The sequence below is a fragment of the Saimiri boliviensis genome, chromosome 3, assembly GCF_048565385.1.
Source record: "Saimiri boliviensis isolate mSaiBol1 chromosome 3, mSaiBol1.pri, whole genome shotgun sequence".
In the NCBI taxonomy this organism is placed as follows: domain Eukaryota; kingdom Metazoa; phylum Chordata; class Mammalia; order Primates; family Cebidae; genus Saimiri; species Saimiri boliviensis.
Window position 1 is genome coordinate 40,734,609 of NC_133451.1, and position 13,143 is coordinate 40,747,751.

The 13,143-nt window shown below is 38.4% G+C and overlaps 1 protein-coding gene across 1 annotated transcript in view; it reads left to right on the plus strand.

The window, feature by feature from the left end:
• The window catches only part of SLC30A9 (solute carrier family 30 member 9), a 102,926-nt gene that overhangs the window by 44,833 nt on the left and 44,950 nt on the right, over nt 1-13,143 (plus strand). The window contains exons 7-8 of the mRNA XM_003940971.3: nt 3,548-3,606; nt 7,262-7,329. Of these exons, the coding sequence (XP_003941020.1) occupies nt 3,548-3,606; nt 7,262-7,329 (127 nt within the window). The remainder of the gene's footprint in view (nt 1-3,547; nt 3,607-7,261; nt 7,330-13,143) is intronic.

The following is a 13,143-nucleotide window of genomic DNA, read 5'->3' on the forward strand; positions in this document are numbered from 1 at the left end:
ATTTGCAATTAATTTTGATGAGGAATACTAACTCAATCCCAATTAAGTAAAATATTTTATTGTATCCCCCTGAAAAGAATTATATTCTTCTCATTAGTAGACCTGTATTACAAAGAATTATATTCACATATTTTTATTATATTTTAAATTTTGTCAAAAAAAGTATGGAAATTTGTAGGTTTTTTTTTTGTTATACCTTCATCATATCCTTTATGTTACCTCTTGGCCTCCAAAGCATAAAATATTTGCTATGTATCTGCATTAGTCAGTTTTCTCATTGCTATAAAGAAATATCTGAGACTGGGTGATTTATAAACAAAAGAGGTTTAATTAGCTCACAGTTTTGCAGGCTGTACAGGAAGCAAAGAAGCTTCTGGGGAGCCTCAGGAAGCTTCCAGTCATGGCATAAGGCAAAGATAGAACAGGTACCTTACATAGCAAGAGCAAGAGAGAGATGGAGGAGGTGCTGCACATTTTTAAATGACCAGATCTCATCAGAAGGAACTCACCTGTCCTGAGGACAGTACCAAGAGGGATGTTGCTAAATCATTCATGAGAATTCACCCCCATTATCCAGTTACCCCCTACCAGGCCCCACCTCGAACAATTGGATTTCAATTCAACATGAGATTTGGGTGGGAGCATAGGTTTAAACCATGTCACTAGCCCTCTTTGGAAAAAGTTTGCCAACCCTATTTCAATGGTTTTATTAGGATCCCACTCCATTTTATTTACTTTTATTACTGGTAACATGGTAAGAAGTTATGAAACTGGAAGGATACGAAACTGGAAGTGCTGGAGTATAAATATTTAGGAGGATTCTAAATTATTTGGCTATCTCAGTTCTGCACAGGACCCAGACTTAGAAATGAGAATATTTTCTTCTCAAGATGAGCTGACAAAATTTCAAAGTGGAAATTGTGAGACAGTTATGATCAATAACCCAGGAAGAATAGGAATGGAGAGAGTTTCTTGAGCGTACAGGAGTTCATTACCAAGAGGGGAGCAGTGGGATACGACGATCAAGGAAGAGTGAAATGAGAGAAGAACAAAGCAGCAGTGCTGAAACTGTCCTATTGGTCAATGGAAGCGTCTCATTTGGCTCCCTTTGTCATAATTCTAGTATCATGCATCCTTACTTTCAGGAATAATATGTTTCAGACTCATCTTTTATGTTTCCTATCTTGGACTGGTAATCAACTATTTCTAATCCTTTTACTGGAAAATAAAATCAAGTTTTTTTTATTACTAAAAAATAAACTTTTTATTTACTAGAAAATAAAATCTAGGCATTAGGAATATTTATTGTTAATAGTTTGGCATATTTTTAGGTTTCTCAGTGGACAGAGCTAGGAAAGGTTCTTTTTTTCAATAGAAAATCTAAAAGTTATTCTGATGAACTTATTTTTTTCCCTTTGGTTTTGTATCTTTTCTCTTACACTGAAAATCTTATTTTCTAATTTATTAACACAATTAAAGTAATTACGTACTTGATTTATTCTGTCTCTACACACATAGAGAATAAATTATAGTTTCAAGTAAATTATTAATACTAACAGTATACTTTAAGATTTATTTGCTTTTCTTTGTATCTTTAGTATATATCCTGTTAAAGATGTGTAGTTCAATTTCTGTGTTATAAAGTCACTTGAAACTTTTCTGTATACATATACCATCAATAGGTAAACAGGCTCATTTGTTTCATTTTGCTTCTGGTTTTTAAAAATAATTTTGTTTTTATTTTATAATTGCCTAAAAATTTATATGATTTCTAAGTCAAATCTACAGAACAGATATTTCAGAGAACTCTAGCTTCCATCTCTGTCATTTCCACTCTAGGTCCTTTCTCTTGTATAGGTAACTATTTAAAAAATTAGTTTTGGGGTTTTTAAAAAAATGTTTAAAATATAAGAAAATAAAGCCAGGCTTCATGGGTTATGCCTATAATCCCAGGATTTTGGGAGGCTGAGGTAGGAGGATCACTTGAGGCCAGGAGTTTGAGACCAGCCTGGGCAACATTAGCGAGACCTTTTTCCTACCAAAAACTTAAAAATAATTTTTAAAAAGAAGACAAACGTACACATTTGCATTAAACTCCATACGTTTCATAAATCAGGCATACTATACATACCTTCTGCTCTTGCTTTTTTTACTTAAATCTGTCATGAGGGCTATCCCATAGCAGTAAATAAAGGCATTTCTTCATTTATTTTATAATGCTCAATTTTTTTTGATATACTGTAATTTATTCAATTATTCCCCCATGGGATGTTTCTAGTCTTTTGTTATTAAAATGATACCCTGAGTAGCCTTGTAAATAAAAGTTAAAGGAAATATTTATAATACAAAAATTTGAGAAAAAACAGTAATAGAAAAACACTTTCTCTTATATTTTTAAACTTTGAGGTAAAAATAAAGGACCTGTTTTTACATCAGGCTTAATTAACTTTTTAAAGGTAATATTGAAGAAAGACTCTTACCCAATTGCCTTTATCTCATTGCAAATCCAAATTCTCCTGCCTCCTTTTTTATTGTGGTAAAAAACAAGAGCCTAAAATGTACCCTCTTAACCATTTTTAAGGATATAGTTCATAAGTGTCTAAGTATATTCACATTATTGTGAAACAGATCTTCAGAGGTTTTTCATATTGCAAAACTGAAACACTATACCCAGTAAATAACTACCTTCCTTTCTCCCACCCCAACCCCTCAGCCCGGCAACCACCATTCAGCTTTTTGTTTCTGTGAATTTGAATACTTTAGATATCTCATATAAGTGGAATCATACAGTATTTATCCTTTTAAGATGGGCTCATTTCACTTAGTATGGTGTCCTCAGGGTTTATCCGTGTTGTTGCATGTGACAGGATTTCTTTCCTTTTTAAAGGCTAAATAATATTCCATCATCATATGTATATACCACATTTTGTTTATCCATTCATTCATCCATCCATGGCCATTGTTGCTTCACCTTTTGACTGTTGTAACTATTGCTACTGTGAACTTAGGTGTGTAAATAGCTCTTGGAGGCCCTGCTTTCTGTTCTTTTGGACATATGTCCAGAAGTAGGATTGCTGGATTATATGGTAATTCTGTGTTAAAAATTCTTTTTAGGAAACTCCATATTGTTTTCCATAGTAATTGCGTCATTTTACATTCCTACCATCAGTGCACAAAGTTTCCAGTTTTGATACATCATTTCCAATACTTTTTATTTTCTGTTTTCTTGTTTATTTTAATAGTAGCCATCCTAATGGATGTGAGATATCTCACTGTGGTTTTCATATGTATTTCTCTGATGATTAGCGATGTTGAGCATCTTTTCATATGCTTGTTGGTGGTTTCTATGTCATCTTTGGAGAAATATCTGTTGAAATCCTTTGCCCATTTTAAAATAAGCTTTCAAATCCAAATTTTTTATAACTTAATATTTTTGCTGTTAGCTAATAGAGCATATTTAACATAGTCCTAAAGAGAATATCATGTTACTCTAAACTGTGACTGGTAAGACTACCTATGATGTAAATTTATTTTGTAATTCTTACAGGGCTATTTAAAAACCAAAAAATATTAAGAGAATACAGAGATTTCTTGGGAAATACCAAGGTAAGGATATCTTTCTAATAATGTGTATGTATGTGTTGCACAGCAAAATTCTAATAATCAGTCTATTTTGAAATTCTAGCAGTAATTCTATCCCATGGTAATTCTAACCCATAGTCTGTGTTCTCAGTAATCTAAGATTTTCTTGAGTACATTGTCGTTCATTGAATTGCAGTGTATTCATTGCTGTCTGATTTTTTTGAAATTTAAAATATTCATACATAAGTTTTCTTTAAAGTCATAACCATGTAATGAACCTTAAGCATGTAGATATGGATGAGGAAGACTTTATTTTTTTAGGTTTTAGTGAGATTTATATCTGTCTATACACACTCTTAATTTCCTTTAACATCTCTCTTTCTGCTCCTAACTCTGGCTCAACATTCAGATTGCCAACTCTGTGCTTGTATCCAAGAAGCTTAGCCTTTGGAGAAGAAAATTACACAGCCAGTTTGATTGTTTCTTCATTATTTGACTATTCAAAATCAATGGATACTCAGTATTATTTGACAGTCTTACTAAACTTCCAGAGTATGTTCACCGTCTCACTTTGTGAAATAGCGATTGTGTATCTTTTTTTTTCTTCCCAAACTTCCTATGGTCTCACTCTTTACTCTTCAGCTGTTGACCCTGCTTGATACTTTATTGAAAAAACAGGTGTCATTTCATAAAAGTACCTCACCTTTTCATCACCAAATTTACACATATGCCAAAATACTCTGCTTTCCTTACTACTAGAAGGAAGTTAATATTGAGACACATATAAAAAGTTTGCCTTTACTGTCCTACCTCTTATTTTCTACTGAACCACATCCAATTAGGCTTTCATCCCCACCACCCACTGAAATGACTTACCAAAGTCCCCAGCACCTTTAAGATGCCAAGCAGTCTATATCCAGTTTGGCTTCCATTTAAACTTGGCTGGGAGGGATCTCCTATCAAGAAGTTAATGTCATTTTTGGATAAAAGGCTACCTAAGCACATTTTCTTTTCTCTGATGGCATTTGAGACATTGCACCCGTTTTGCAAAGTTTAGACATTGGCAGTGATGATAATTTTATTCAAATCTTATTTGATATGCTTTGTTGTGGGATAACTTTGGCTGGTGAGACCTGCCTCCTGAGAAGATTCACTCCTAACCTTCACATCTGTTTCACCTGGAGAATCATTCTCACCAGATTTTCTAATAGTAGCTGTTGACTTATGAAATCTGTTACTTGAGGCCTTTGGAAGATTAATACTGATCAGCTTTTAAATGTTCCATTTTGAATAGATTTTTTTTTTTTTTTTCTATTACAACCTTTTGCCCAGGGAGCATTAGTAAAAAACTAGTATTTCATTTCCCTCTACTGTACCCCTATTCCCTTTAGGAATGCTTTGTTCTCCTACTGAAGATGGTTGCTTTTCTTCTCTAAAACAAAGGGCTACATCCTGTTTGCAAAAGTTAAATGCCTTTTTTTTTCTGACTCAGACTCTTGTTTTTCCATTATATTCTTATCTCATGAGAACTGCAATAGTGAGATATATTAAATCATTTTTGGATAAAAGGTTACCTATGCACATTTTCTTTTCTCTGATGGCATTTGAGACATTGCACTCCTTTTGCAAAGTTTAGACCTTGGCAGTGATGATAATTTTATTCAAATCTTATTTGATATGCTTTGTTGTGGGATAACTTTGACTGGTGAGACCTGCCTCCTGAGAAGAATGAAATCACAATGTTCTGGGTCTGCCCTTCTGATATTTAATTTCTTATATGATAATTTCCCTATGTCTTCCTTTATATTTCTGATTCGTGAGTTTCTTGGTATAGTACTTCAGAGAATTGGAAGTACCTTTATCTCTACTTAATATATTCAGCTGTGCAATAGTATCACCTTGAAATGCACCGATAATGCTTTGAACAATTTTTGCTCCTTTTCCTGGTGGTCCTCTTTGAAATGTATCCAGATTTTCTGTAATTGTCCTCATGTTAAACAACTTTGCTTTTTGTGAATGTTTTCGAAGACGTACAAAAACAGAAAAAATCAATAGTAGATACCCAGTTTCATTAATTTCTCACGTTTTGCTGTCCTTGTCTTTAAAAAGGGGCAGTTCTCTGATTATGGAATTTTGTTAATTTTTTATTTTATTGTATTTATTTATTTAGAGATGCAGTCTTGCTCTGTTGCCCACAATCTCGGCTCGCTACAACCTCTACCTCCCAGATTCAAGAAATTCTTGTGCCTCAGCCTCCTGACTAGCTGGGATTACAGGCACCAGCCACCACACCTGGCTGATTTTTTTGTGTTTTAGTAGAGATGGGGTTTTACCATATTGTCCATGCTGGTCTCAAACTCCTGAGCTCAAGCAATCCATCCATCTTGGCCTCTCAAAGTGCTAGGATTACAGGCATGAGCCACAGCGCCTGGCCTAATTATGGAATTTTTGAGTAGCTTTTACAGGATGCTTCCCAAGCAGGTTGTGGATCCTGGCTCCCTGTGATCTCTTGTTTTTCCAGATTTATATTGTCTTGTTAGAGTTCCTTGGGCCTTATCATTATTTCAAGTTACTACCAACACATCTTCCCTTTTTCTTTCTTTCTTTTTTTTTTTTTTTTTTTTTTTAGACGGAGTTTTGCTCTTGTTACCCAGGCTGGAGTGCAATGGCGCAATCTCGGCTCACCGCAACCTCCGCCTCTTGGGTTTAGGCAATTCTCCTGCCTCAGCCTCCTGAGTAGCTGGAGATTACAGGCACGCACCACCATGCCCAGCTAAGTTTTTGTATTTTTAGTAGAGACGGGGTTTCACCATGTTGACCGGGATGGTCTCAATCTCTTGACCTCGTGATCCACCCGCCTCAGCCTCCCAAAGTGCTGGGATTACAGGCTCGAGCCACCGCGCCCGACCATCTTCCCTTTTTCTATAGCCTTCTTTATTAGAGTGGTTTGAGCCCAGTGAATCTTTTTCCTTATTTTCCTTATTATTTCTTATTCTGATCTTAAAGATCTCATTTCCTTTCCCTCTCTGTTTTGCCCCTCCCATAAGTTTCCAAATGTTTCCTCTAAAGAAATCTTTCATTTATCACCTTAAGCAGCTTTCTATTGTTCCTGTAGTGATTTCATTGAGTTTTTTCTCTATTCAATCAAAGGATACAATATATTCTTATAATAAAACATACATTGTTTGTTATCAATAAGTAGTGTAATTCAGAAATCTAGACCGATAGTCAGAGTTTATAGCTTACAAATCGAAGTAAAAGTTAAGACCATATGGACAAGGTTTGTCCCTGTGTAGTTCCTTTTCTTAGCCCTGAAGGCAGGTCAATACAGAATTTGGGGTGTCTCATTTCATACAATCTTAGAGCATATGAATTTCAGCTTACTGCATTTTTCTACTTTATTACTAGTTTTTATATAGCCAACTCAGATCCTTTCTGGAAGTAGGCAGGACATGAATTACAAGGAAACAAAATAAACAAGGTTCTGGAAAGAGACCCAGAAATGTTTTCAATTTTAATCTTTCTACTTTCTCAACAAGAACTTCTAGAGGAAAAATAAGTAAACCTAGCTCAGAAGTTTTAATAGAGGAGAAGTTTTCTCATCTGTCCAAGCCACCAGTTATAATGCTTCCCTGCAAAATTTTGGAGGCATTAAAAAAAGTATTTGTTTTTTTTATAGCCACGCTCCAGAACGGCATCAGTGTTTTTTAAGGGACCAGGAAAAGTGGTGATGGTTGCGATTTGCATGTAAGTACTGAAAAATAAGCTTTGTGAAATAGAATATATTTTTTAAAATATGTACATCATTGAATATATAAATTTATTATATGATAGGTAGCTATAAAGGTTGAGGTTTATATTCTTTTATGAGGAAATTGAGTAAGTCTTTGTTATTGTCAGTAAAGTGATGGGGAAAGAGCATGAATTCATACACGTAACCCATGTTCATGCTCTGTATATTTTTGATGTGGTTAGATCTAAGAATAGTTGCTACCTGAAAATCCTTTTTTATTTTTATTGGAGTTGATAGAAGTCTTTTTTAAAGAAGTTAGATTGGCCAAGGGTATTTTTACAGTAGCTAACCCAACCTGAATTACTGCTACTCAAGAATATCTTTATGGTTATTATCTTTGTCCCACTTATCTTGGAATAACATAATTGTTATTTTTGCCTCCTTTTTTTTTTTTTTTTTTGTGACAGAGTCTTGCTCTGTCATCAGGCTGGAGTGCAGTGGTACAATCTTGGCTCACTGCAATCTCCACCTCCCTAGTTCAAGTGATTCTCCTGCCTCAGCTTCCTGAATAGTTGGGATTACAGATGTGCATTACCACACCCAACTAATTTTTATAGAGACAGAGTTTCACCATGTTGGCCAAGATGGTCTCCATCTCCTGACCTCATAATTTGCCCTCCTTGGCCTTCCATTGTGCTAGGATTACAGGTGTGAGCCACCATGCCCAGCCTTGTCTCCTCCTTTTTTCCATTATCTTCTTGATTCCTATTGTTTTGTTCATCTTTTAGCTATTTTTCTAATTAATCTATTTGAGGATGTATGAAATCATTCTGTAATTCATTAGTTTTTTTATTCTTAAACATTTATATGGAAAATATGTATCAGATGGTGTGATATGATCTGGAAATATAAAGATATAATACATAATTCTCTAAGGATTGAAGGGACACTAAACTAGAGGAAGGCATTTTTAATACTGACAAGGGATGATGATTTCATAACTAGAATAGTGGTGGTGCAGATAAACATGGACAGTTTCAGTTTCTTAAAAGGTATGTTCAAGGATAGTGACCAAGTTTCTGGCTTGTACAGTTGGGTAAATAATGCACCATTCACTTGAGGGGGCCACTGGAAGGAGGATCAGGGTGGGAGCAGCGAAAATGATGAGTTCATTTTTGAGCTGGAGGTGTGTTTAGGGCACCCAGGTGGAGATATTAAACAGGGTTAGTTCTTTTCACCAGTAATACAGGGATAGTGATTATAGCTTTTCTCATTGGAAGAATGTATGTGTGAAAAGTGCTTAACATAGTACCTGCTCTAAGATATGCACTTAAGTATTATCATTAATATATATTGGTCTGGCCGGGCACGGTGGCTCACGCCTGTAATCCCAGCACTTTGGGAGGCCGAGGCGGGTGGATCATGAGGTCAACAGATCAAGACCTTACTGGCCAACGTGGTGAAACCCCGTCTCTACTAAAAATACAAAAAAAATTAGCTGGGCGCAGTGGTACGCGCCTGTAGTCCCAGCTACTCGGGAGGCTGTGGCAGGAGAATTGCTTGAACCCGGGAGGAGGTTGCAGTGAGCCAAGGTCACGCTACTGCACCCCAGCCTGGTGCCTGGTGATGGAGTGAGACTCTGTCTCAAAAAAAAAATATATATATATATAAAATAAATAAATAAATAAATAAATAAATAAATAAAAGTTAAAAAAAAAAATTAGGCCGGGCGTGGTGGCTCAAGCCTGTAATCCCAGCACTTTGGGAGGCCGAGGCGGGTGGATCACGAGGTCGAGAGATCGAGACCATCCTGGTCAACGTGGTGAAACCCTGTCTCTACTAAAAATACAAAAAATTAGCTGGGCATGGTGGTGCGTGCCTGTAGTCCCAGCTACTCAGGAGGCTGAGGCAGGAGAATTGCTTGAACCCAGGAGGCGGAGGTTGCAGTGAGCCGAGATCGTGCCATTGCACTCCAGCCTGGGTAACAAGAGCGACACGCTGTCTCAAAATAAAATAAAATAAAATAAAATAAAATAAAATAATATATATATATATGTCTGAAGCTCAGGAGGGAAATCTGGATTAGAGGTTTATAGTTAGAGGTTTATAGTTGATAGTTTTTAGTTTATTGATGATAATTAAAGCCATAAAAGTGAAGATCACGTAGAGAATGTATGTATATGTAGTATCAGGAATAAAAAGGCCTCAGGAAAAATTCCTTGAAGAATGTTAACATTAAGAAAAAGTTGAAGGAAGGCTGGCTGTGGTAGCTCATGCCTGTAATCCCAGCACTTTGGGAGGCCGAGGCAGGTGGATCACAAGGTCAGGAGATTGAGACCATCCTGGCCAACATGGTGAAACTCTGTCCCTACTAAAAATACAAAAATTAGCTGGGCATGGTGGCAGGCACCTGTAATCCCAGCTACTCCAGAGGCTGAGGCAGGAGAATCGCTTGAATCTGAGAGGCGGAGGTTGCGGTGAGCCAAGATCCAAGATCACACCATTGCACTCCAGCCTGGTGACAGAGGGAGACTCTATCTCAAAAAAAAAAAAAAAGAAGAAAGACAAAAGTGGAGGAAGTCTTGCAGAGGAGATTGAGGGAGGAGTAAGGAGAAAAGTAGAAAGAAAATCAGGAGTGTATTACTCTGTTTTCATGCTGCTGATAAAGATGTACTGGAGACTGGGCAATTTACAAAAGAAAGAGGTTTAATTGGACTTAAAGTTCCATGTGGATGGCAAAGCCTCACAATCATGATGGAAGGCAAGGGAGGAGCAAGTTATGTCATATGGATGGCAGTAGCCAAACAGAACTTGTGCAGGGAAACTCCCTTTTTTAAAAACTGTCAGATGTCATGAGCTCATGCACTATCACGAGAACAGCATGGGAAAGACCCACCCTCATGCTTCAGTCATCTCCCACCAAGTCCCTCCCACAACATGTGGGAATTATAGGAGCTACAAGATATTTTGGTGGGGACACAGAGCCAACTGTATCAAGGAATGTCATGAAAGTGAAGGGGAGACAGTATTTTAAGAAAATAGCAGGGTTGGTATAGGCTCACACCTGGAATCCCTATGCTTTGGGAGGCTGAGGCAGGAGGATTACTTCAGCTCAGTTTGAGACCAGCCTGGGCAACATAGTGAGACCCTGTATCTACAAAAAAAATTTTTTTAATTAGCTGGGCATGGTGGGTGATGTGTGCCTGTAGACCTAGCTATTCAGGAAGCCGAGGCAGGAGGATCATTTGAGCCCAGGAGTTTAAGGCTACAGTGAGCTGTGATTGCACAACTGCACTCCAGCATGGGCAAGAGCAAGACCCTGTCTTTAAATAATAAAATAAATACCCAGCTGCGGGGTGACTGACAAGATGGCCAACTAGGAATAGCTTCAGTCTGCAACTCCCAGCGAGATCAACACAGAAGGCGGGTAATTTCTGCATTTCCAACTGAGGTACCTGGCTAATCTCAGTGGGACTGGTTAAGCAGTGGGTGCAGCAAATGGAGGGTGAACCAAAGCAGGGTGGGGCGTCCCCACACCTGGAAAGCGCAAGGGGTCTGGGAACACCCTCCCCTAGCCAAGGGAAGTCATGAGGGATGGTGCATTGCTGCCAAAATACTACACTTTTTGCATGGTCTTCAAAACCCACAGACCAGGAGATTCTCTCGGGTGCCTACACCACCAGAACCCTGGGTTTCAAGCACAAAACTGGGCAGCTATTTGGGAAGACACCTGAGCTAGGTACAGGAGTTTTTCTTCATACTACAGTGGTGCCTGGAACAGCAGCAAGACAGAACCATTCAATCCCCTGGGAAGAGGGCTGAAGCCAGGGAGCCGAGTGGTCTAGCTCAGTGGATCCCATCCACATGGAGCCCAGCAAGCTAAACTCCACTGGCTTGAAATTCTTGCAGCCAGCACAGCAGTCTGAAGTCAATCTGGGACACTGGAGCTTGGTGTGGGGAGGGGCATTCGTCATTACTGAGGCTTGAGTAGGTGGTTTCCCTCTCACAGTGTAAACAAAGCCCTCAGGAAGTTTGAATTGGGTGGAGCCCGCCACAGCTTGGCAAAGCCGTTGTAGCCAGACTGCCTCTCTAGATTCCTCCTCTCTGGGCAAGGCATCACAGAAAGAAAGGCAACAGTCCCAGTCAGGGGCTTGTAGCTAAAACTCTTATCTCCCTAGGACAGAGCACCTGGGGGAAGGGGACAGCTGTGGACACAGCTTCAGCAAACTTAAACGTTCCTGCCTACTGGCTCTGAAGAGAGCAGTGGATCTTCCAACACAGTGCTTGAGCTCTGCTAAGGGACAGACTGCCTCCTCAAATGGGTCCCTGACCCCCATGCCTCCTGATGGTGAGACACCTCCCAGCAGGGGTTGACAGACACCTCATACCAGAGAGGTCTGGCTGGGTCTGGCATATGCCTCTCAGGGATGAATCTTCCAGAGGAAGGAACAGGCAGCAATCTTTGCTGTTCTGCAGCCTTGGCTGATGAAACCTAGGCAAACAGGGTCTGGAATGGACCTCCAGCAAACTCCAGCATACCTTCTAACGTGATCGTTAGAAGGAAAACTAAAAAACAGAAAGGAATAGCATCAACAGCAAAAATGTCCACACCAATACCCCATCCGAAGCTCACCAACATGAAAGACCAAGTAGATAAATTCATGAAGATGAGGAAAAACCAATGCAAAAAGGCTGAAAATTCCAAAATCTAGAACAGCTCTTCTCCTCTAAAAGATCACAACTTCTCACCAGCAAGGGAACAAAACTGGATGGAGAATGAGTTTGACAAATTGACAGAAGTAGGCTTCAGAAGGTGAGTAATAACAAACTCCTCCAAGCTAAAGGAGCATGTTCTAACCCACTGCAATGGAGTGAAAAACACAGCATAAGAACTTCATGAAGCATACACAAGTATCAATAGCCAAATTGATCAAGCTGAAGAAAGAATATCAGAGATTGAAGATCAACTTAATGAAATAAAGCATGAAGACAAGTTAGAGAAAAAAGAATGAAAAGGAATGAACAAAGCCTCCAAGAAATATGGCACTATGTGAAAAGACCAAACCTACATTTGATTGGTGTACCTGAAAGTGATGGGAAGAATGGAACCAAGCTAGAAAATACTTCAAGATATTATCCAGGAGAACTTCCCCAACCTAGCAAGACAGGCTAATGTTCAAATTCAGGAAATACAGAGCACCACAAAAATACTCTTCAATAAGAGCAACTCCAAGACACATAATCATCAGATTCAACAAGATTGAAGTGAAGGAAAAAATATTAAGGGCAGCCAGAGAATAAGGTCCAGTTACCCCCAAAGGGAAGCCCATCCGACTAACAGTGGATCTCTGTGCAGAAATCCTGCAAGCCAGAAGAGAGTGGGGGCCAATATTCAACATTCTTAAAGAAAAGAGTTTTCAACCCAAAATTTCATATCCAGCCAAACTAAGCTTCATAAGCAAAGGAGAAATAAAATCTTTTAAAGACAAGCACATGCTGAGAGATTTTGTCACCACCAGGCCTGCCTTATAAGAGCTCCTGAAGGAATCACTAAATATGGAAAGGAAAAACTGGTACCAGCCACTGGAAAAACATACGAAATTGTAAAGACCATTGACACTATGAAGAAACTGCATCAACTAACAGGTATAATAACAGCTAGCATAATAATGACAGCATCAAATTGATACATAATAATAGTAACCTTAAATGTAAACAGGATAAATGCCTCAATCAAAAGACATAGACTGGAAAAATGGATAAAGAGTCAAGATGCATCAGTGTGCTGTATTTAGGAGACCCATCTCACGTGCAAAGACACACATGCA